This window comes from Nylanderia fulva, unplaced genomic scaffold (assembly GCF_048542155.1).
Source record: "Nylanderia fulva isolate GAGA-0341 unplaced genomic scaffold, ASM4854215v1 Scaffold79, whole genome shotgun sequence".
Classification (NCBI taxonomy): Eukaryota; Metazoa; Arthropoda; class Insecta; order Hymenoptera; family Formicidae; genus Nylanderia; species Nylanderia fulva.
In genome coordinates, this window is record NW_028190905.1 from 305,276 (window position 1) to 330,731 (window position 25,456).

The 25,456-nt window shown below is 34.9% G+C and overlaps 3 protein-coding genes across 3 annotated transcripts; 1 reads left to right on the forward strand and 2 right to left on the reverse strand.

Moving 5' to 3' along the window:
• Positions 1-2,128: 2,128 nt before the first annotated feature.
• Positions 2,129-3,339, reverse strand: LOC146720067 (uncharacterized). Its single transcript, XM_085489085.1, has 2 exons — positions 2,781-3,339; positions 2,129-2,331 (listed from the first exon to the last, which is right to left on the reverse strand). Exons 1-2 carry the CDS (start codon positions 3,337-3,339, stop codon positions 2,129-2,131), a joined length of 762 nt encoding a protein of 253 aa, XP_085345211.1.
• A 9,849-nt stretch (positions 3,340-13,188) lies between these two features.
• LOC146720068 (dynein axonemal heavy chain 12-like) lies at positions 13,189-21,811 on the reverse strand. Its single transcript, XM_085489087.1, has 3 exons — positions 21,749-21,811; positions 13,593-13,928; positions 13,189-13,293 (listed from the first exon to the last, which is right to left on the reverse strand). The coding sequence occupies exons 1-3, from the start codon at positions 21,809-21,811 to the stop codon at positions 13,189-13,191; spliced, it is 504 nt and encodes a 167-aa protein (XP_085345213.1).
• A 1,444-nt stretch (positions 21,812-23,255) lies between these two features.
• LOC146720069 (uncharacterized) lies at positions 23,256-25,248 on the forward strand. Its single transcript, XM_085489088.1, has 2 exons — positions 23,256-23,398; positions 24,775-25,248. The coding sequence occupies exons 1-2, from the start codon at positions 23,256-23,258 to the stop codon at positions 25,178-25,180; spliced, it is 549 nt and encodes a 182-aa protein (XP_085345214.1). The 3' UTR covers positions 25,181-25,248.
• The last annotated feature ends 208 nt before the right edge of the window (positions 25,249-25,456 follow it).

Below are 25,456 nucleotides of genomic sequence, written 5' to 3' on the forward strand. Positions count from 1 at the left end.
GCTCGCTCTCTCTCTCTCTCTCTCTCTCTCTCTCTCTCTCTCTCGCTCTCTCTCTCTCTCTCTCTCTCTCTCTCTCTTCGCTCGCTCTCTCTCTCTCTCTCTCTCTCTCTCTCTCTCTCTCTCTCTCTCTCTCTCTCTCTCTCTCTCTCTCTCTCTTCTCTCTCTCTCTCTCTCTCTCTCTCTCTCTCTCTCTCTCTCTCTCTCTCTCTCCTCTCTCTCTCAATACTACTCTCCCCCTCCTCTCTCTCTCTCTCTACTCGTACTCTCTCTCTCTCTCTCGTCTCTCTCTTCTCTCTCTCTCCTCTCTCTCTCTCGCTCTTCTCTCTCTCCTATCTCTCTCTCTCTCTCTCTCTCATCTCTCTCGCTCTCTAATCTCTCTCTCTCTCTATCTCCTCTCTCTCTCCCTCGCTCTCTCTCCTCTCTCTCTCTCTCTCTCTCTCTCGCTCGCTCTCTCTCATCGTCTCTCTCTCGCTCTCTCTCTCTTCTCATACTCTCTCTCCTCTCTCTCTCTCTATCTCTCTCTCTGCTCTCTCTCTCGCTCTCGCTCTCTCTCTCTCGCTCTCTCTCTCTCTCTCTCTCTCTCTCTCTCTCTCTCTTCTCTCCTCTCTCTCTCTCTCTCTCTCTCTCTCTCTCTCTCTCTTCTCCTCTCTCTCTCTCTCTCTCTCTCTCTCTCTCATCTCTACTCTCTATCTCTCCTCTCTCTCTCTACTCTCTAGTCCTCTTCGTCCCTCGAGTCCTCGTTGTTAGATGCGGAGAACGCTTCTACCTCGATGCCAACTTAGACGGGTTGTCCCGACTTCCTGGATCGTCCCAGAACGTGGCGATCTTGTTACAGAAACCAGAGTACACTTCTACCTCGTGTTCTGGGTATCAATCGGAAAATCCGGTGGAATTCGGATCGGGAAACGGAATAATCCTGTCTAGGTTCCGTTCGTCTTTTTATACGGCCGCGATAGTTTCGCGCGACAGCATTCGGCTGTTTTCGTCGGTCGTCGGACCCGCTCGGTTCTGAGCCGTGGGCCCGTATTGCCGAGCCGTATTAACGTCGTGTCGTCTCGACCGACAATGACAAGTTCGGTATATAAATAAAAAAAGAATAGGGCGCTCTGCGCCTGCTGCCCTGCCCGGCCGATGGTCGCCGGGCGCAGCCTTCCGTCGGTTCGGACGGGAACGATGGGCTATCGTTACAATAGATTTTAAAAACTGTACAAGTAATGGACAAAGAGGCTCACCAAATCCATTTTTTGTTTTTTTTTTAAATGAAATTTATTCATCCATATCTCTTATTTTTTTCTGTAAATTTCCTTTTAATTCATTTATTTTTCCACTTCATCCCTAAATTTATCAGTTTCTTTTTCCCTATAATATTAAGAAATCTAGCAGTTAGTTTTGACAAATTTGGTTTATCATCCTCGAAACAGTTATTTCTTCTATTATCTTTGCAAAATGGCAAGAGTTTCATTCTTGAAGTTGACTCTTTTACGAATTTTTGAAGAGTAACCATAAAAATGAAATATCGACGGCAATCGGAGCCTGTGCGGATGTCATGCACAAATTTAATAAATAGAAATGAGATCTCACATAAAGCTCATTTATTCAATTCTAAACGTTTCGACCCACTTCGGGTCTTCTTCAGTAGCTACAACATACAAAAATTCAAGAAATCAAAGATAGTCATTACAAATAAAAAAATATAAACCTCAAATACATACAATCCGCAAAACAAATTAAATGTTTTTCTTCTCCCTATTCAAACTGTCCGGCCGTCGAAGTGTCTCCCTAACGGTGACCATCGTCAGGGAGGAAACAAAGCACATAAGTGACTCCCTTACCAACACTAATCAAAGTCACAACAACATTATATAAATTAAACATAAAAAATTCACAAGAATTAAAATTTAAAAATCGGAGATCACTCACCCCGGCAGTAAAAACAAAGAGAAGACGATGTTACACGTGACACATTACTCTAACGACTGTGCGGTATTCTACCTCGGCACAGTCGATACATATATACGAAAAAAAACCAAAAAATAAAAATAAAATTAAATATAAAATAAAAACAAGTAAAACTTATCGGCGCTCATATCGAAGGTCTAACAAAACATTGATATGCATGATTACAGAGCTAGATTTTGGTAAATTTTTCTATTAAAAGATCAAACATATCATTTAATTTATCGGTGTCGCTGTGCAAATTTAAACTATTCCTCTGACGTTTTATGTGGATCATTTCCGATATCAAACGTTTGCCCAAAAAAGGCTTCTCGTCCAAGACTTTTACATCCTCCCAATTAAAATCATGATTCAGTAATCTATGCTCCGATATGACTGATAATTGTGACGCGTTTTTTTGATATTGTTACGGTGTTCTTTTGTCCTAGTTTTCAATAGTCTACCCGTCTGCCCTACGTACGACGCATCACAATCCATACAATCAATTTTATAAACCACATTGTTTTGGAGTTCTCTTGGTAACTCATCCTTGTGTACTTTAATGAATTTACGGAGACTATTAATTCCTGTATAAGATGGAATGACATCCAAATCACGTGTTATATCTTTGAATCTCTTCGATACATTATTAATATACGGAATATTAAAATACAAAACTTTTTTCTGTGTTAGAATCTTATCGTTGCATATATTAGCTTTATTGTTATGGAACTTATTGCTGTAGAGAAATAACAACTTTTTTAGCCGCGTTTGTAATGTTTGAAATATCAAATTGAGAGGATAATTATTAAACAAGAGAACTCCAATCATGGACTCAAAGTTACTCTTATGGAATCTTGGATGAGAGAGCCAAAGCACTCTGTCTATGAGGCTGACAATGGTGCCTTTTTTATGGCAGAGAGGGTGCTGCGACTCAAAGTTTAAATATCTTCCTGAATACGTCGGCTTATAAAACAAATCAAATTCAATGTTCCCATTGTTCACAATAATGGTGACGTCTAAAAAATTCAGTCGATTATCAACCCCCTCCTCCATGGTGAACTGCAATCTCGGATGGAAAGAGTTGAAAGTGTTTAGTACAATATTAAGCATAGAGAGAGGGGCCGCCAACGCGATGTCGTCAACATATCTAAAATAAAATAAAAGTGACACCGGAATCGCAGCAATCGCCCTACTCTCCAAATCTTGCAACGTGATATCCGCAATGATCGGTGAGAGGGGGGAATCCATAGGCGTGCCAAAAGTCTGTTGATAACAAACATTATTAAACATAAAATAAGTCGAATTCATAATAAAACGAATTGCTAATAAAAATTCATCTCGTGGAATCATACATTCTTTTTCAATATACCCCCATCTGTTTATTAAATTATCAATAGCCATATCCAATGGTACGTTAGTGAACAATGATGCAACATCTAGTGAAACTAGCTTTACATCACTATCCACACATAAACCATTTAATTTGTTCACTAATTGGAAACTATCAGAAATGACCGAATCAGGTTTCGGAATTGCCTTATATATTATCTTATGTAAAAATTTTGCCAAGTAATAAAGAGGTGTATTCTTTGATGACACAATAACACGTAAAGGGCAATTCGGTTTATGCACTTTCGGCAGACCATACGCTCTCGGTAAAACCCCATCCGTGCAGTTCAGGGATTTGTATGTTGTTGAAGACATGATGTAATTATTCATTTTCCATCTCATTAAAATTCCGTGTAATTGATTAATTAGGTTCCTTGTCGGATCTTTTTTTACAACAGTATAAGTATCCCGGTCAGCCAACAAATCACACATTTTGTCCATATACATATCTCTGTTCATTGCGACCGTGACATTTCCCTTATCCGCCTTCATAAATAAAATATCAGGATTGTCTTGGATGAATTTACCCGTCAATTTGTAAGCCTTAAGGAAACTATTTTTTGTGTGAACTTTTTCAGACATAGAAATATGGAATTTATTTATTATGGGAAAGGCTCTATTTCTGACCGCAGATCGTTTTTCCACCGGGAGTTTAAAAATATTTTATTCTATATTTTTCAACAACTCTTTGGTGGTTTTATCTTTATCAGTTGCTGGCAAACAGAAGTTCTCTCCCAACTGCAACAAATCTCGAATTTCACGCGGTATAGATACGGATGATAAGTTCAAAAACCATTTATCTCTTTTATCAGCAACACCAGGATTCAAAGAAACAAAGGAAGTCGGGTTCAAGGAAACGCTGAGAGATTGAGACGGCCCTGACACACATGGCCTTGAAGAGAAAGAAAATTCTTTTGCACACGTGTAATAATATTGGATAGGACGAATATTTCTATTATTGAATTTGTTTTGTTTATCTAAGAGCCATTTAAATTTATCATCCAGTCGAACCCGCTCCTTATTATAAAAATAATGTAATGATCTGCTTTGCTCACCGAAAAACCGATTACAATAACCCACCGAGAGATCGATAGAGATGTAACGAACGAGTTCATAAATATTTAATCTAACTCTGTGCCTTTGTCTATGGGCGTCATGAATTTTATTTCTTAAAATGTCTTTAATAGAACGTCTTATAATAAATTTGTGTTTCGATACAGACTTATAATGACATAAATTATTAGCATAACAAGAAAGAAATCTAAGGTGAGACGGTGTAACATCCTGAATTACACAGTCTTTTAGAAATTTGATTCGCAAGTTTAATCTAATCAAACTCTTGTTTAATTTATTAAATAATTAATTTAATAAATTTTAAATTTTAATTCTTGTGAATTTTTTATGTTTAATTTATATAATGTTGTTGTGACTTTGATTAGTGTTGGTAAAGGAGTTACTTATGTGCTCTGCTTTCTTCCTGACGATGGTCACCGTTAGGGAGACACTCCGACGGCCGGACAGTTTGAATAGGGAGGAGAAGAACATTTAATTTGTTTTGCGGATTGAATGTATTTGAGGTTTATATTTTTTTATTTGTAATGATTATCTTTGATTTTTTGAATTTTTTGTATGTTGTAGCTACTGAAGATGACCCGAAGTGGGTCAAAACGTTTAGAATTGAATAAATGAGCTTTATGTGAGATCTCATTTCTATTTATTAATTTTGTGCATGACATCCGCACAGGCTCCGATTGCCGTCGATATTTCATTTTTATTGTAACACAATAATTCGAGCCGAGTACAAAAGTTTTTATTTAGTAACCATAAAATTCAAGTACTTCACTCGTACTACGTGTACAACGCTAGCATTAATATTTTTTGAAACAATAAAATTTTCAGCTTCTAAACCTAAATTGATATTTCCAATTAGCGGGATTAATTCCATTGATTTTTTTATTCGTTAAAATATTTGATTTTATAAAACATTTCAGTATTGTTTTGTACGCATTTTTGATACTATTTAAAAAAGTAGAAAATTTAAGTGTGGCAGACTGATAAAATGTGTTTAGTTTGACAACTAAAGTTAGTACCATCTTTAAACCAACTTGGTTAGTACCAACTTGAAATACAGTGAAAGCTATAATCTAATAAAGAATTTAAAATGAAATTGGCGAAGGATCCATCTTTCTCCATTATTTCGGCCTGGAAATAGAGAGTTAGTGCCGGCCACTGCTCGCATATTCTGTTGGCTGCCATTTGCAGAAAAACGACCGCGTTTGGCATGGTCTTAAAAGTTTGTGTGGTTTCAAGTTGGCAAATAATTGAAATTCCTGAAATTATTTTTCCTTTGGCAAAATAATTAAAAGTTTTGTGGCAAAATCTCTCCATTTCTTCCGGAAGCTTTGAGTAAGCTTTGGACGCACATAAATGGAGAGCGTGAGAAATACAGGGGCATCACAAACAAATTGGGTATTTTATTTTCCAATTTAGCTTTTACGCCATTAATTTGACCAACCATTACTGAAGCGTTGTCCGACGCAAAACCCAATAAATTCTTTATATTTACTCCATTTGCTTCAAAAAGTCTAAGAATTTCATTAGTAATTGTTTCAGCGTCAGCCTTTGCTAACTCAAGCAAAGCGAAATGATAATTACGAACTTTGTCGTAATCATCATCAAAAAACCGGACAGCTACCATCAACATTATTTGGTTGAAATGTCTGTGGTTTCATCAATAATGATTGAAAAAAAGATTTATTGAATTTTGCTGAAATTATTTACATAACGTATGGTGCAACAATATTGACAACTAAATCAGTTGTTTTTGTTTGTGCCATATTTAATTGTGTAGCAATTTGAGAATCATAAAAAATTTGGCCATATAGTTTAGTAGCGTGATCTATTCGTGAAAAAGATAAATTGTGTTTCGCCAAATTAATACATAATTTTAACCGGACAAACTTAAGATTATATTATATATAAGTTTATAACGTCATTAGAAGTTAAAGCTTCCTTTATTGGTGCGACTTCTTTTATTTGTTTATTTTTTAATAAAAATCTCAGAATACCTAACCAAATGTGCCTTCCCACCTCTTAAAGATTTTAAACAGTAGCGACAATACCCAGTTATTTTTGTTCTTTAACCATTTGAATTTTTTACTCCAGTTTTCCTAGTACTTCCTAGCTTTATATTTTTGTTTCCTTGTAGACTCAGGCTCAATATTTTTTTCAACAAATGTTTCTGCTTCTTTTAAACTTGAATCATTCAAATTAATTGCTGACCTTTGTTTGTTATGTTGTGTCTGTGTCGCATTTTATATGTTTTATTTTGTTGACAAAAGCCAAGTTTATTAATTTTATTTCGTTTAACAAATCTGTAATGAATAAAATTGTAAAAAGAATAAAATTAACATTTTGCAATTTGTAACAACCACAACAAACACCTACCTATCCATTGTTCCAGAATTTTAATTCAAGACAGGTTCAAGTCACAGGTTGGTGCAAACAAGCACAAAAATCGCAGCGTCGCAGCCGTAGGCAGATACAATTTATATCTTAGGCATATCACAGATTATCAGATTTAGATTTGACTGCATTTTCGGAAACTTACGCGATCACTAACCCAATCATTCGATCATTGTTGTCTTACACATTGATTGGAACGATTCACGGGTTAGGTTAGGTTAGGTTGCCATTTTGGGAGTGCATAAGGGAAGCGTTGAGGTATCATGGGATTCCTCAATACCTACAAGATATTATCCATAATTATCTACAGGTTAGAAAAATCACGTATAAGGGAAAGTATCAAAGAAAATACGAGGAGGAAGTAAATTGCCGAGTTCCGCAGGGGTCGGTCCTAAGACCACTCCTGTGGAACCTCGGTTACAACTGGGTTTTGCGCGGGGCTCTCCTGACGGGCGTGCACCTAGTGTGCTACGCTGACGATACGCTGGTGCTCGCCCGGGGAGACTCTTAGGGGGAAGCGGCTATACGAGCTAGAGTAAATGTAGCCCTAGTGGTGAAAAGAATCAGGACACTTGGTTTGAGGGTGGCTCTGGAGAAAACGGAGGCCATGTATTTTATAGAATCTTGCAAAGGCAAGCCACCCCAGTCCCATCTAGAAATCGAGGGAATCAGAATAAACGTGGGACCTAGCATGAAATATCTGGGCCTCACGTTGGATTGTAGATGGAAGTGGAAAGATCACTTCCAACGGCTGGTCCCTAGCGTTAGAAATGCGATAAATGGGATAGGCAGATTGTTGCCTAATATAGGGGGGCCAAGAGAAAAGATCAGAAGGCTATATATGGGAGCAGTGGGGTCTATGGCTCTTTACGGGGCTCCCGTCTGGAGTGGTCGGCAGCATTAGACTATTGAGCGAGTCTCAAAGGAGACTAGCCATTAGGATAGCCCGCGGATACAGAACGATCCCGGAAGAAGCGGCGTGCGTGTTATCCGGATGGACTTTGCTAGCAGAGGCGTATAAGGCTCTCTATAAAATAAAGAGAGAGTTGCAAGAAAGAGAGATCAAACTCTCACCAAAGGAGTTAGAGATAGCTAAGGGACAAGCGAGAGAAAATGCTATCGAAGTATGGAGGGACAAACTTACTCGTCCAAGGGCAGGTATCAGAACGATAGAAGCTATCCAGCCTGTCCTGGGGGAATGGTTGAATAGGCCGCATGGCAGCCTATCATACAGGGTGGTGCAAGTGCTCACTGGGCATGGTTGCTTTGGTGAGTACCTGCACAACAAAACGGGCAGGGAGAAGACAACCAAGTGCCACCACTGCGATGACAGAATGGACACGGCACAACACACCATCGAGTTCTGCCCGGCATGGGAGGATCAGAGGAGAGAACTACGAGGGGTTATCGGACAGGGACTATCCTTACGGGAAGTAGTGAAGGCGATGTTGGAGTCTAAGAAGAAGTGGAAGGCAGTGGCAACCTTCTGTGAAGAGGTACTGACCAGAAAGAAGATGGCTAAGAGAGAGAGAGAGAAAACGATCCGGGGGCAGACCCGGAAAGAAGAAGAAGAGGAGGCGCAAGGCGAAGAGCATTTGCGAGAATGCAGTGAGGAGAGAGAGAATGAAAGAGAGAGGCAGATGGGTCAGGGGGGAACAAAGGACAGCTCGCTGACCGGATTCCCCCCCCCCTCCCCGACCTGTTGGAGGATGACTCTGTTCCACCGGACAGCGCTGTCCTCGATGAGCAGGGCTTGACGAGCCACAGCCGAATCCAAACCCCTATGGGAATGGAGGAAGCTTGGCCTGTCGAGCTATCAAAGGAAGCGGGACGAAGGGGACGTGGGCTGCCATGCAGTCAAAGTCTCCTCCCTCTCGCAAAAGAGATTCCCTTTTCGAAGAAGGGGCCCCCGGTTCTGTCGCCGAGTCCCAACCCCCATGGGGCAGAAGGGAGTGGCAGAACCGGGGTCCGGAAGGCTGCAGGGTTACAAGGGCGGGGGCCCTTGAACTCATTGCACGCGGCCTCCCATTGAGGAGGAGAGGAGTGGTCGTGGTCCCCACTCCTCTCTACCCGATCTAGTCCCTTCTGGGTCAGGTCGAAGGATAAAGCACATTTTGAATCGGTGTGCCGGGCAGTGGGTGTTCTGTGCGCATGCGAAGAGCAATTCCCAGGATACCCACAATAACGCCAGATAGAGGACTGCCAACGGGTTTAGTGGGTCGGGGGAGAACCTTCAGCTTTTCTTTTGTTATTTAACGTTAACTATCCCCACATAATCTAAAGCTTCCCCCGAAGTGGCGGATATGTGTAAGCACATTCCTGTCGTAAAAAAAAGGTTAGGTTGCCATTTGACTGTGACTGCGGCCTCCACACACGATCACAAAATCATAAAAACCCCGGCAGTTCTGCTACCTGTATTTCGCATTTTGCACTTTGTCTATGGAGGACGTTGTGAGTCATGAGTACTTTTAATTTTATTACATGTTGGCTGTAAATATGCGTGATTCTTTAGTATACATTTAGACAAGAAAGGTATATCGGTTTGTTAAGATATCTGCATAACTCAGTTGGAAAGAGCAGTCGCCTAAAAAGCGAAAGGTCTTGGGTTCGATTCCCGATTTAGCCGACTTTTTCGGACCGATATATTTTTTTTGTTTTCATCAATTTAGGAGGGAAAAGGGAAAGAGAAATTCAAATCTCAATTTCGAGATTGTTTTTCGACTTAGCGAATGGCTAAGCATTAGTCTCGCACAGCGTATATTCTTTCTATACTTTTAATTTTGTTTAAAAATTTAACTTACAGAATTCATATCCGATGAAAAAAATATAGAAAATTGGCTGATTTCGGCTGTTACAGAAGGCCCGGCTCCGAATAAATCGAGATAAATGCCACTTCTGTCGTACCAGCCTGAAATACCTTGGCTACATCGTGGATAGACAAAGCATACGAACTAATCCCGATAAAGTGAGTGTTATCACTAATTGGCCCACGTTTACGACCATTAAGAAAATCCGCCAATTTCTAGAAATAGTCTCTTGGTCCCGGCGATTTATACCGGCCTTCTCCACAATTGCCACGCCACTTACGCAGCTTACCTGGAAGGGCGCCCGCTAGGCATGAACAGACCGTGAGACCACCGCATTCCACTTTCTCAAATAAGCGCTAAGTACTACACCCGTTTTGGCTTGTCCGGATTTTGATAGCCCGTTCTTGCTGCAAACGTATGCCAGCGCCTCGGAGCACGGCCTCGGAGCAGTGTTGACCCAGCACTTCGCAAAGGGAGAACGTGTCATAGCATATGCTAGCCGAACCTTAAATTAAGCGGAGCGCAACTATAGTGCGACTGAGTGTGAGTGTCTGGCGGTAATATGGAGGATCCGCCGGAACTACTTATTGTTAGAAGGGTACCGTTTCATTGTTCTAATTGATCACCAAGCGTTGCATTAGCACCAACAACTAGAATCTCCTACGGGTCGGCTAGGGAAGTGGCTATTCGAGCTGCAGCAGCACGATTTTGACATCCGGTATCGAAAAGGAGCTTTTAATGGAGTAGCCGACGCTCTCTCACGTACTCCAGAAACGAACGCGGCCGCGCTAGAGCCCGTCGACAGGTGGTATCAGTACCTTCAGAACGGAATTAGGGTCCGTCCGCCCGAATATTTTTCGACTATACAAAACGATCAAATAATCCGGCGATGATCCGGCATTAACCCGGGCAAGATAATGCACCAGCTGTATGACGACCCTACAGCAGGACACTTCGGGATAATCAAAACTATCGCACGCGTAGTCCAGTTGTATTATCGGCCAGAGCTGTTCCGGTAGATAGCCCGATATGTGCGTAAATGCCCGAATTGTCTGGCGCACAAAACACTGCAACAAAAGCCGGCGGGGATTCCACGCGACTTCAGTGTCCACACCGTAGCTGCAAGTAACCGTCAACCTGATAGGGCCCATGCCCCGCTCCTCGAACGAACACACGTGGCTTCTAATTTTGCAGAATCAATTTAGCAAGTGATTAGAGATGGTACCTCTGAGATGGTACATCTGGGCGACTGGCGCCCTCGCCCGGGAAGTCACGCAGCGCATCGTGTACCGATATGGATGCCCATATCAAATAATCTCGGACAATGGCACTCAGTTCACATCGGTGCGGTTCAAAGACTGCTTGGCATATGGCACAGGACCTCCCCGGTATATGCATCACATTGTAACCTTGTTGAACGAACCAACTGCACGATAAAAACTACGTTCTCCCAGTACGTCGGGAAAAAGCACCGCAAATAAGACGAGCATATCGGGGCATTGCAGTTTGCATTCAACACTGCTAGATTTAAGGCCACGGGATACACGCCAGCCTATCTTTTACATGGGTGGGAACTATCCAAACCAAACCCAGAAGATCGAAAACCACAAACTTCTGCAGTTCTCCTGACGTTCACCACCGTCAACTAGAGAAAGCGTTCGAGGTTGTACGCATTCACATGGCTCAGGAGTATCGAGGCCGGACCAAAATTTCCGGCCCGAACCTCTTCCCGAACCCTGATAGGGGTCTCAGCGAGCCATCTGCGCGTCGGGAAAAGTGCACTTTTACAGTGAAATGAACTCCTTACTGAAATATGGATAGCGAAATCATTGAAGGATTTTAAACTGAAGCTCTATAAACATTTGCTTATTTATCCTCACAAACAATAAAAAATGCATGCCTGATTTCAAAGAACTGCTGCACATCTCTCTGTTATACTCTTGTAATTATTTTGACTTGTATATAAATATGTCAGGAAGGCTATTATATACGAGAGACTGTTATGAAAGCTTAATATATTTAGTAATATATATTAGTATTTAGTATTTAGTAATAAAGTTTTAATTAGAATTAGAAAAAAAAAAAAATAAATATGGCATTTGTTGCAGTGGAAGGATGAATACAAATAAGCTGAAAATGAACGCAGGGAAAACGAAATATATGATAGTTCGAAATATAAGAAAAGAACTGAGAAGTAACATTACATTGGAATATTTGGACGAAACAGAAATAGAGCGTGTGGAAAGAATGAATTATCTGGGCATAATTATTGATAATAGGTTAAGATTTAAGGACCACTGTAATTACATGCTAAAGAAAATAGGAAAAAAGATGAGTTTTTAAAATAGAATAGGTAACTATATATTGGCATACATTAGATGTATTATATATAAATCAATCATAGCGCCTCACTTTGAGTACTGAGCGACGCTGTTAATTGATATGGAAGAAACACAGCTGAATGAGTTGCAAAAAGCGCAGAACCGGGTTATGAGGGGTCATATTGCAATGTGATAGATATACCAAAGTAGAACGTATGCTGTAAACGCTGCAGTTTATGTCCGTAAAACAAAGGTTATATTATAATGTGTCTATATTTATTTTTAAAATTTTGAGGAATATGTTACCGGATCAATTAAGAAATAAGTTAACAGTAGTGGGATACAAGAGTGAAAGACAGACGCGATAAGCCGGGAACATTGTAATGCAATCTGCAGAACAACAAAGGCATAAAAGAGTATGTTTTATGAAGGAGTATGTTTTATGAAGGAGGAAAATGTTCAATACTTTACCAGCTGAAATGAGACGAATTGATGAGTTTGAAGCGTTTAAGTGAGCGTTAAAGGAGTTTATTGTAATTAATGTTAATTAGATTTGTATTTTACAAATAGCTGAGAAGGCTAATAAAGATCTCTCTCTCTCACTCTCTCTCCCTCTTCCTTCCTGCCGCCCGCCCGCTTGCCCTCCCCCTCCCTCCCTCCTTTTTCCACTTCCCCTACTTCCTCTCTCTCCCATCCCCCCCCCTCTCTCTCTCTCTCCCCCCTCTCTCGCTCTCTTTTTTTCTCTCTTTGTTCAAAACTTGGTTAATTAATCAAGTCTCCAGAGTAAAAGAAATACCCGAGGGAACTTTTATTATCAGACCAGAATCCGCAAATCATGAAGCCTTACGACATTTTTTGATACGCACCGCGCCAAATAACATCGTTGCATGGTATATTCTCGGATCCAGGTCTTTTGGCCGTCCCCGCCCACGTTCTCCTGAAATTTTATCACCGCTCTCCATCTTATGACTCCTGAGAACACGCACACGTTTACTTTTTAGTTAGTTATTAAAACAATATTTGTAATAACCAATCAGGACTCAAATATTTTTAAACAATAAACTCTCCCCCTCTTTTTCTTGATTGAAGACTCCCATATTCGATGTAACACCTACGAAAGACACACCCAAACACGTGCATTTCGAACTCACATTAATGGTTACCCGTGTCGTAAAATTAAATTAATTGTTCACTTAATGTGTATTTTTTTCTTATCAAATTTATTTGAATGAATGAATTATTCTTATTATAAAACTGTTGGTAATTTCTTAATAACCATCTCGTTTCTTATCATCTCGAGATTGCACTAATCCTGTGTAAAAAGGATTAAATTCCTTTACCAAAAGCAAGCCGTCGAACAAACAGCCCTTTAACTAATTGTGAGTAAAATCGACCCTTCACATCGTTTACCAGACTTGGGCCCTCAGCATGTTCGCTCGAGTCAAACACGCACTGTCTGGCGTTGTTTGAGATAAGTAGTTACGCCCTTTTTCTTCTTTTGTGAGTCTGGGTGTAACACTATCATACAATTTTTTTTATTTTCCGAAATTGGGAGCACGTACTTTATTCCTTACATCGAAAACAACTTATGTGTGAAACTTTAGGCTGATCGGGAGCAGGAGTCATTTGGAAGTACACTCATATATTGTAATAAAAAAAGCGTTTTACTTACTTCACCAGATGTGAGACAGAGCTTGCGATTGTCGTCGAGCACCGTGTTTAAACTCTCGATCCATGTGGCATCTACTGGTCCATCAAAAATAATCCACTTCCTTTCGAATGATTCATCCGAGACAAATCTTCGAAAAGCGGAAGCGCACACTCCGTCTGTCCATTCAGACGATACTGGGTCGAAATAACCATACAATTGACCCAAAGTAATGGCCTTGGGATTCAGGACAAAGTATTTAGTTGGCAAACCGTTTTCATTACCACGTTTGTGCAACAACGTCAGAGCATCAGCTAAAGTGCGAAGAACAGTAGTTTTTCCTCCAAATGGTTCTCCTACCTGCATATTCGATCACAATATTTAATTGGCATATACAGAAAACCACATAAAGTGTTACAAATTGTTTTCTTAGTCACATCTAGAAATATTATTTTGAATTTTTTTAAATTAAATGGAACAAAGTGCTCGAAAATTTGATGATAAAAAAATATTGAGATTTTAAGAAATAAAAAGAGAACCCCCCTTCCAATTTTTTAAATAAAACCACTATAATTTTTTTCAGATAAATTCTTTATTCTTTGCAATATTTAGCATAAAAAGTTGAGATTTTTTGAATTTTTTTTTTCTAAATAATGAAACTTTATGTAAATTACTTTTTTTACAAAAACATTGATATATATATATATATATATATATATATATATGTATATATATATGCATGTATGTCGGATCTATAACAAAATCTATAACAAAATAAAAGCGCTACATAATAAACAAACATACACTAAAGTCTGATTATCTGCTCGATGTAATAGACATGAGTAAGCGCTTTTCTATGTCGTTTTATATTCTTAACTCGAATAATGTGACTTAATCATTACCTTAAAGACATGAAAATTTTATAAAAGGAAATCTAAGGTAAAATGTTAAATTTTCCCCTAAAAAGAACCAACTTGAACATATCAACTCATATATTAAATGTTTTTAAGTTGTTATTAATTGTTTGTATCTTACAGCGTATAACACTTGAAAAGAACCAAAACCGATAATCGAAACGTAGTGTATGATTTAATCAAAAATATAGTCAGTTTGGTTGAGAAGAAATAAAAGATTTTTTTATTATTTTACACATTCGGAAGATCATATTTAATTTGATATAGAATGCATTTGCTGTCATTCAACCTAATGCTATTGCCAAGAAGACAGCAGAGCAGAATGTAAGTAAGTGAATTTCCATTATATATACATAATTTTATAATTCGCCAAATTTTTATATTATATATAATTTTAATTTATCGTATTTTTATTACGTACATAATACTAATTCCTGAATTTCTATTATGTATATGTGTAATTTTAGTTACCGATTTTCTTTTATATGTACATATATTCAAATCATCGAATTTTTATCATGTACATGATTTTAATTTATCGAATTTCTATTATATGTACATAATATAATTCCCGAATTTCTATTATTTAAGTACATAATTTTAATTCACCAAATTTCTATTACGTATACATAATTATAATTTCCTGTATCTTTATTATAATTTTATTATAATTTCCTGTATTTTTATTATATACATAATAGAAATTCGGCGAACATTATACATAATAGAAACTCGATAAATTTATATTATTGTATATACATAATGGAAATTTGATAAATTTTTTTTATGTTTATAATATGATTTCGGTAAACTAAATTTGTGTACATAATATAAATTCGACGAATTAAAATAATTTTCATAATAGAAATTCGGCAAATTAAAATTATGTACATAATAGAAATTCGGGAATTAAAATTATGTACATAATAGAAATTTGGAGAATTAATATTATGTACATAATAGAAATTCGATAAATTAAAATCATGTACATGATAGAAATTCGATGATTTAAAATCATGTACACGATAGAAATTCGATGATTTAAAAGTATGTATACAGGGTGTCACTTAATCGGCGTGCACTATTTACATAGCGATATTCCTCGTGGAAAATTGAGTCAAAAAGTCCTGAGCCATTTTTTTCTATAATGCATAATAAAGCATAATTACTAATAATGTTAAGCTATAATAATACTAATCATTATTACTAATAATGGTAAACCGCGCGTGTGGCAGTGTGCGTGAGCGCACTATGCAAGGCACTATGCTTATGGCAAGACGCTATCCTTTTGCGCGCACCTTTGACATACCTTTTTCTATCGTTAATAATAAAAATTATTATGCATTATAGACAAAAATGGCTTAGAACTTTTTGACTCAATTTTCCACGAGAAATATCGCTATGTAAATAGTGGACGCCAATTAAGTGACACTCTGTATATTAAAAAAATTAAAATAAGAGATGAATTCTCTGAGAGATCTCTCACATTAATTTAACAACAAATACAGTACAATTAAACATCATGAAATTTTTGAGCAGTAATTTAATGTGAGTGAATTAAAATAATTAAAATAAATAATTACAGTTAACAATATCACAAACGAATTTTCATGATTTGAACATATTATTGTATTATTGTCATCTAATAACCGTTCGTCTAAAACGCATTATTTACCTATTGTTTATTTATTAATATGTTACAAGCTTATGTTTTTTTTTATTTATGTAAATAATTTTAATTTACCAAATTTCCATTATGTATATAATTTTAATTTGTCGTATTTTTTTTATGTAAATAATTTTAATTTGCTGAATTTCTATTGTGCACATAATTTTATTCTTGAATTTTCATTGTGTACCTAATTTTAATTCTTGAATTTCCATTATGTTTTAAATTTTAATTTGCCGAATTTCTATTACGTATAATACATAAGTATTCTTGAATTTCTATTATGCGTTATAATTTCAATTCGTCAAATTTATATAGTGTACATAAATTCAACTGGCCGAATTTCTATTAGGTATAATTTCAGTTATTTACATAATAGAAATACGGCGAATTAAAATTCTATTTATAATGGAAATTAAAATTATGTATATGTATAATAGAAATTCGGGAATTAGAGTACATAACTGAAATTCGATGGATTAATTTTATGCACACTCGCGGAGTCAAACTTTGTTTGGCGCGCGCGAAGCGTGTTATCTAGTGTAATATAATTTTAATAAAATTGCCTATTAATATAATAATAGCTTTAAAAAAATTTTTAATGCTGATATTATATATATATATATATATATATATATATGTATAAGTTTATACATCACTATATTTATACATATTTATATATTACTTGATACAGTTTTGAATAATGTCCGATTCATAAAATGGCTTTCAGAAGGCGTTTTAATTGCTATGTTTGTAATCTACAAGGCCGTGCACAGCAGATACCTTGAATTAGTGAAGATGAAAATAAGCAACAAATTGCAACAGACAGGCGCAATACTCAAGATTTACCGAATATGAATATTAATAATAATACAAAAACTTGTTTTAATTGTAATCAATCTATTTTGAATGAAATAGCTGCCATCCAAGCAGATAATATGTGTTTGAGGTTGAATGTTTTAAGGCAACAAAAAAATCGTGCCTGTATAATCTGTAATGCTGAAAATAATGTTATCAGAATTTTCCTAGAATGCAGAGTTTATGTTTTCATACAAAGTAATATTTATATTCCTGAAAATGTCAGATCATGTGATCATCATTTAGATCGAAATAAATTATTTATTACAGGATTGATAGCTGGATTACGTTACATTAATAAATCTTATGTTATTCGTCGACTGCAGTTACAAGTTTTTTTAGAACAACTTCATAATGTGGCACAAATACGTTCTAGATTATAAGACATTGATACTTTAACTGATGAAGAATTTGAATGTCTGTTTCAAATAAATAAACAACAATTTGAAGATTTGTTTACATATTGCGAAGCAGTTCCTGAAGAACATGACTTACGGTATATTAAAAGAAAAGATTTAATGATATTTTTATGCAAGTTGAGACAAGGCTTAGCAGATGAACTCTTAAAGATACTTTTTAATTGCTCCAGTAGACAAGCGTTAGTATAGTAAAGTTCGGAGATCATTGTCAAGAAGGTTTGTGCGCAACAATTTTGGCTTGGAAGCTATCAATAGAGTTGATTTTATAAATCAACATGTAACACATTTTGCTAATGAATTGTACAATGAACAACCTGATATACTAAAAGCTACCTTCATCATTTGGGGACTGATCATAAAATGCCGGTTTTACTTGAACGTGGGCAGCGTCAGCTTAGTACGGAAGATGCAAATCATACAAAACTTATAACAAAAAAACAGATAGTTGGTTGAAACACAAAATGGACATCTCCGAACAATTTTTAAAATCTTTGAACATACGTTTAATATTCAAAATGCAAGGTATATTGGTGATTATTATAGAATTTCTGAAGCAATTATTAACAGATACCATTTTCTTATTTATGTGCAGGAAGTTATTGTTCAAATTGCTAGAGAAATGTTGCAACAAGCACGAACAGCAAATGTAATATAAGCATGATTAGACATTGACATTCTGTTAGCTAAGTATATCTAGCTTACTTAGTGGAAAAGATTAAATAATCAAATACCCGATTTTTCACGTCTTGATATACAATAGATTACATACGAGGACTAAGAGTATCATTTATCAGGTTATTTATCAGGTTAATCTAGCTCCAGGATACATCCAAGATAAGCTGCAAAGAGGCTGAGATGATGAACTCTAGATTGATACATCATTAAATGAAAATAATCTTATAAGAATCTTATAAGAAGCAGAGTTTATTCTAAACTTTGTCGTTCTACAAAACATCAAGTTCTCATAGCGTATATTAATAAAAATAAAATAACAGAAGAAGACAATAACTATATAAGCGGGTACTGTTGTACTTGTCAATCTGGAGCAAGGAACGCTTGGTACATGTGCACACGTTGCGAATGTACTATGGTATTTGAGTTATGCACCATATGTTAAATATTCTCAAACCAATCTGTTATACATATACAACAATAGATGCAGCAATAAATCTAATAACCCGAACGTGAGAGGCAAGAGGACTCACGTTAATGAAGCACCTCAAACGTGAGAAGTAAGGGGACTCACGTTAATGAAACATCCTAATAAAACATTCTAACTAAGCACTGTAATAAAGCAGGATTTAAAAACATTTTTAAAATTATTTTTTCAAAAATGTTAATGTTGACAAATAAAAGGATTATATTAGGGGTGATTTCATCCCTTAAAACAGGGTTTGAGCACCAAATGAATACTTATAAATTCATCTATTTAGCTCCTCAACTTGTGTGTAAAGTTTCATTAAAATCAGATTTTTTCAGCTCCTTGCAAAAGAAAAATAATGTAGAATGTTATTGAAATAATGCTACAATTCAACACTTTAAATGACTGTAGTAAAAAGAATTAGCCATTTTCAAGCTTTTGCCTAAAGAAACTTTTGATCAGTGAGTCAAGCAGTATAACATATTACAATTTCAGCCATTTTCACCGAGGGCCAAAATCCCTATTTTGTGTGGGGTCCTTTAACGACTGTGTACAACAAGCTGCATAAGAATTTACGCTGACTCATTCCAGCACCACGCCTCCTTATTCTCTAACGGTACAAGAATTAATGGCAAAAGAAAGGAAACTGCGCAAAATTTGGCAGCAGAAAAGGTATCCCATTTTGGCAGATATTGTCATGGACGATTTAGAAATTTGTTTAAATTCATTGACTTTTAATGTACCTGTATACTACAGATACGTTGACAACATCTTCACGATTTTATCACGCTCTAAGATTAATGAAATGTTATCAGTTTTTAATGCGTACCACCATCGCCTAAAATTCACTTATGAAATTGAAAAAGACAATTGTTTAAACTTTCTTGACACGAGTGTAATCAGATGTAAGGATGGGAAATTGATCACTAATTGGTATAGGAAGCCCACTTTTTCGGGAAGATATATCAATTTTCTTTCCGCGCACCAACTCAAATATAAAATTAATTGCATTAACAACTTAGTCGATAGAGCCATTCTACTGTCTAACAAAAAATTTCATAGTGGCAATATTTAAATTATTAAAGACATTCTAACCAATAATAATTTTCCATCTCATGTTATTAAAAAACATATTAAAAAAAGATTACATGTAATTAATAATATTATTAATAGTTTGGACAACAAGAGAGATGGAAATAACAATAAAAAATTTGACATGTCTTCACATATTATGTTACCGTATATCAATAATCTGACTGATAACATTTCTAAAACTCTTAAGAAAAAAGGATTAAAAATAATTTATAAAATTCCGAAAAAATTAAACACGCTAATTAAACGTAGTAAAGATGTATTACCGAAGATGAACAAAACAAATGTAGTATACAGACTAGAATGTAATGATTGTGACGCGTCATATATAGAACAAACAAAAAGACATTTGATTACTAAAGTAAAAGAACATCAAAATAATATAAAAAACATGAAACAAGCCGCTCGGTGGTCAGTAAACATAGAACCAAATGCAATCATGACTTCCGATGGCTTGAGCCATGTGTTTTACATACCGAGAAAAATAGATGAAAAAGAGAGATCGCTGAAATGTTCTACATAAAAAGACAAACAAATAAAATTAATCTACAAGTAGACACTGATAACCTTAGTCCTATTTATGACAACATTATTCAGATGATTTAAAAACATATGTAATACTAGTCTACAGTAGCTAACAGACTGTCGATATGACAGCAGGAGAACTTTCATGTTTCTATCTTTAAGTAAAGTAATTGCTGAATAAGAACAAGTATGTATTATAAATCAATTTAGTGTTAATGTAATGTTAATTTAACTTGCCAAATTGTGTATTTTTGTATTCTAGCACTTGAGAAGGACCACAATGTGGGTCGAAACGTAGTGTGTACTTATTTTCAATAAATGAATAGCCAGTTTTTGATCAAATTAAATTGCATCTTATTATTTGTTAAAATTTGTCACTGACGATCAACAATTATTTGTGAAGAATTTACATTTTTTAAGTTAAGTCGCGGATTTGACAAATAAAATATATCAACCGTATAATTTTATTATTAAATTACGCAATAAATATTATATTATATTTACTTTTAAATCTCCCCAAAAAAGGGATTTGTCCTGCATAAAATAATCCACAAGTAACCTACTGATAATGAGTGCCGTAACGCGTGAAAAAACAAAAATCAATCGTTAGCAATAAAACCCAATGTCACTGTACGGACTGAGATTAAACTGAGACTGAACGATCCGAATACAGTACTGTGCCGAATATATATCAATACATCCATTCAAAGACAAAGAAACAATACTTATTTTCAATGATACTGACGGAAAATCACGGAACTAAACGGATATTGCACTGATACGGGTATGTATAAATAGATCTTAATACAGGATGGTTGCGAAACAATATTATATGTTTTACATACAGTAGACTTGATTATCACAATACCACAATTCTTCCTTTTGTTCAACATATTGGATAAGAAAAGAATTCTAATCCAAGATATTTATATAATTTTGGAAAAAGAACTTGAGTATCAGTACACGTTAGAACAAAGAAAAGCACTATCCTCTATCAAAATCAAACTTATCTGTGTATTGTTACGCCCTGGTCACTACGGTCCTAATGTTCGTCCTAGCCTTGTGCTTGACCGAGTCGCGGTTAGTGATTTCTAAAAGATCATCGCCATGAGGGTTGTTGAACAACAACGATTTTGTTTAACGATGTCATAACACCGAGAGAAGTCGATTGATTGGTTAATAGCTGTCGTGCCATACGGATGCTTTCGTTGACGTGATTGCTAATAGTATTATTACATTTTTCTGATTCTGTATATTGTTCTTGTTCATTAAAGTTACTGAATTCTTTTATTAAAAGACGTGTTGATATTTCGCGGCTTGTGTGCGTCTAAGTAATGCGACTTTGAGATATCAAAGTCTTTTTATTTATAATGATATAAAATTATATAGTTTGTAAGGTAAAACTTTAAATACACTTATCCGGTGAATTATTTAATCCATTAAACAATTGTTATTTTTTAATATTTTTTTCGCAAATGTTTAAGATAATTGATTAATTAATTATTTTGATAATTAATTGATTTCATGAATATATTTTTATTGTCACTTTTTCAATTACTCACCAGCATGAAACCGTGCCGGACCATCATCATTTCATAAGTCTGCACGATTTTTAGTAAAAACATGCTTATTGTTTGAATATTTCGTTCCTGAGCTATGTCATTTATCGCGGAAAAAAGTGCTTTATAATCCGGTGAAGGCAGAAACAATCCCGGGAAAAGATCAGATATTATACCCTGAAAATTTAGAGATATATATTTAAAAAACAAATTAAATGCACAAAGTTGAAATCAATCGCTAATCTTTTTATTGACTATAATGTTCAGAAATTTTTGTGATTAAACTATTTAACGCAAAAAACTTCCTTAATATTAATAGGCCAAATAAAATGAGCAATAAAAAAAACCTTTTTTTTAGAAAAATTTAATTTTTAAATCTAATTACAAAAACTTTAATTTCTTAAACGTTTCGAACTCTATTTAGTTTTTTTCAGTATCCAAAAAATGTTCTAATAAAAAGTCATTATACAATTGTCAAAATAAGGCACATAATTATGTCAAAATAAAAGGCAAAATACATTAATCATACAATGAGATCATTAAATAAAATTCAATATGAGAAAACCCAATTAGAAGCAAAAGACCATTAAAGTAAGTTATCAGGCTATTCCAATTTTTATTTAAAAACTCGGAGTGGCACTTAAATATTTGCTCAAACAGATCACTCATCGTTAGTTGGCGAAAGGCTATCAGTTTGGTAATGACCGTGTCCGTCATTTCCAGTTAGTTAATTGTTGTGTTTATATAAACTGTATTTCAAAAAAGTTATATTATAAAACAAAAATAACATTATACATGTAAGAATTAAAAAATTAAATAAGTATTACTTACAATTGTTCCGAATAAATTAAATGTGAAAATGCTTCTAATTATTATTGAATTTAGTATATGACTGATGTCATGTCAATTAAAAAAGTTGAATATCAAGAGACACGGTAGTGTCTCGCGCCAAGTCAAAAAACGACGCTTTGCGCAGCGAGGCACACCGTGTATTATAACGCGAGTCTGACATCTGAGAACATCATATATTTCAATTATGCAATAACGACTGAAGCGATCGAGTTCTTATTATGCTCAATCGATAGATTAGGTTTGAATTATAAAAGAAAGTGCCTTTATTTTTTCTCTATGTGCTTTATTAACGGAGATATTATAATCTAAACTTTGTTTTTCTTAAAAATTGTTATAAATTTTGGTCGTCGTCGTCGACCTTCTCAATGCGCATGTATTTGAAAATGTCCATTTCGAGCATTCATTGCAAGATAGCGTTGATGTCGCTCCATGAATGATGTTTTGACACATTGTGATTGACATAGGTTCAGTTTAACCTACATACATAAATTGAATCTTTTGATTTAGTTATTACCAAATTAATTATAAAACTAATTCTTATTCTTTTCAGGGAAATATTGTATTCATAAATACACATATGAATTTTTGTGCTGGTATCTTGATATCTTACACAAAACTATGCAAATTTAAATATAAACTCTTATCTCAAGTTGAATATATGAGTGAAAAATTTAATAATACGTGGATACTAAATCCAAAATTAGGTACAATTTATAATCTGTTTTATGGTGGTATGTGGCAAAAACCTATCGATGATATATATTGGGAACACAATGGTATTTTACTGGCAAATGCAACAAGGTACAGATATACACACATTTCTCTGACATTATTTTATAACTTTTAAAATTAAAAAAATTTAATAACATTACATTAAACATTTATAACTTAATCGATTAATTAAGAGTTTAACAAGGCTCTGTAATATAAATATAAATTTAACGTATAAGACAGGCAATAAGAGCCAAATCGCGGATGACAATGCGTTATCCTAACGAAACTAAACTATTTTTTCGTTAGAATTAAATACCGGTGCACAAGGCACCAAATTTTACTTGGACACGGCCAAGATTTTAAAATATGAAATAATCTTATATTTGAGATTTAATTTCAATACCCTTTTAACCCCCCTACGGAAATAAATGAATGCAAGAGAAAAATATAGATTTGAAAGTCGCTGAATCGGGAATCGAACCCGAGACCTTTTGCTTGCCGGGCGACTGCTCTTCCAACTGAGCTATTCAGATCCTTTCGATTCTTTACTTTTCTCTGTTATATATATTAATGTTGGTAAACAAACGCCTTTAAGCCAGCGTGTATAAATTAATAATAATAAATTAATTCTAACGAAAAAATAGTTTTTAGCCAGCGTGTATAAATTAATAATAATAAATTAATTCTAACGAAAAAATTTAGTTTCGTTAGGATAACGCACTGTCATCCGCGATTTGGCTCTTATTGCCTGCCTTATACGTTAAATTTATATTTATATTACAGAGCCTTGTTAAACTCTTAATTTATACACGCTGGCTTAAAAGCGTTTGTTTACCAACATTAATATATATAACAGAGAAAAGTATAGAATCGAAGGGATCTGAATAGCTCAGTTGGAAGAGCAGTCGCCCGACAAGCGAAAGGTCTCGGGTTCGATTCCCGATTCAGCGACTTTCGGGTCTATATTTTTCTCTCACATTTATTTCCTTAGGGAGGTTAAAGGGGTATTGAAATTAAATCTCAAATATGAGATTATTTCATATTTTAAAATCTTGGCCGTGTCCAAGTAAAATTTGGTGCCTTGTGCACCGGTATTTAATTCTAACGAAAAAATAGTTTAGTTTCGTTAGGATAACGCATTGTCATCCGCGATTTGGTTCTTATTGCCTGTCTTATACGTTAAATTTATATTAATCGATTAATATATATACATATATAATATTGTAGAGGAGATTTTGAGAAATGTGTTGAGTTAGCTACAGAAGAATTTAGAATCTGGACAGAAAAGTCTATTGATTCTAAAATATGTATATTATCCAAGCTTACGTCAATATTACAAACTAAGTACGTGTACACAAGTAATTTACACAAATTATTGAAGTTTTTATATTTCTTAATTTTTATTTAATACTATTCATATTTGATAATTTTATAAATATTTCCTTCTTTTCTTTCTCTTATAGTAAACCTTTATTAGCGAATGAAATATCTCATTGGATAAAATTGGCATATTACTATAAGAATCACGTGAATTGTCATCAGAATGACAAATTTGAAGTAACAAAAATTCGTATACCAAAAGGTGTTATTTTTCTTGAAAAGAAAGATGCAGTTACTCTATTTCGCGAGTTAACACAATGTTTAATTACTGGCAATGCTGTCATTGTGATATGTAATCCAGATGTGTGCACTCTAGTAAAATATTGTGACATATTTTCAACAGCAACAATACCATCGGGTGTTATAAATCTCATTTCAAGTAAAATTATAGCCTACATGAACTATGAGAAAATTCTCGAAAAATCAAAGCCAAATTCAATATATGAACAACTTACTACAACCAAGCATATTGTACTTTGCCTTAAGTAAAATTGATAACGTAGCATATATATGAATTACAATAATTCAAGAGTTACCGAGTTAAAAATATATATATATTGTATAAACAAATTGTATAAACATGTTTACATATCAGTGATTATAATTTTCGATTTCTTTTGTTAGCAAATTAATTTTTTTTCAATAAAATTTTTTGTATAGAAAATCAAATAAATTTTCTTGCAAATCCTTGTATATTTGCTTATAACGCAATTAATTATAAAAGATTAAATAATTATTATTTATTAATATGTCAAGATTATACAT

What these genes read in the sequence shown, in the direction of transcription:
- LOC146720068 (XM_085489087.1), bottom strand. Translation starts at nt 21,811, where the DNA reads ATGTTTTTACTAAAAATCGTGCAGACTTATGAAATGATGATGGTCCGG. An exon ending in TCCGGCACGGTTTCATGCTG is followed by an intron (nt 13,929 to 21,748) that starts GTGAGTAATTGA and finishes TCGAATATGCAG; the next exon opens with GTAGGAGAACCATTTGGAGG. An exon ending in TCTGTCTCACATCTGGTGAA is followed by an intron (nt 13,294 to 13,592) that starts GTAAGTAAAACG and finishes ACTCACAATTAG; the next exon opens with TTAAAGGGCTGTTTGTTCGA.
- LOC146720067 (XM_085489085.1), bottom strand. Translation starts at nt 3,339, where the DNA reads ATGGCTATTGATAATTTAATAAACAGATGGGGGTATATTGAAAAAGAA. An exon ending in TCATCCAAGATTCCATAAGA is followed by an intron (nt 2,332 to 2,780) that starts GTAACTTTGAGT and finishes CACAATTATCAG; the next exon opens with TCATATCGGAGCATAGATTA.
- LOC146720069 (XM_085489088.1), top strand. Translation starts at nt 23,256, where the DNA reads ATGAGTGAAAAATTTAATAATACGTGGATACTAAATCCAAAATTAGGT. An exon ending in TTACTGGCAAATGCAACAAG is followed by an intron (nt 23,399 to 24,774) that starts GTACAGATATAC and finishes TTTCTCTTATAG; the next exon opens with TAAACCTTTATTAGCGAATG.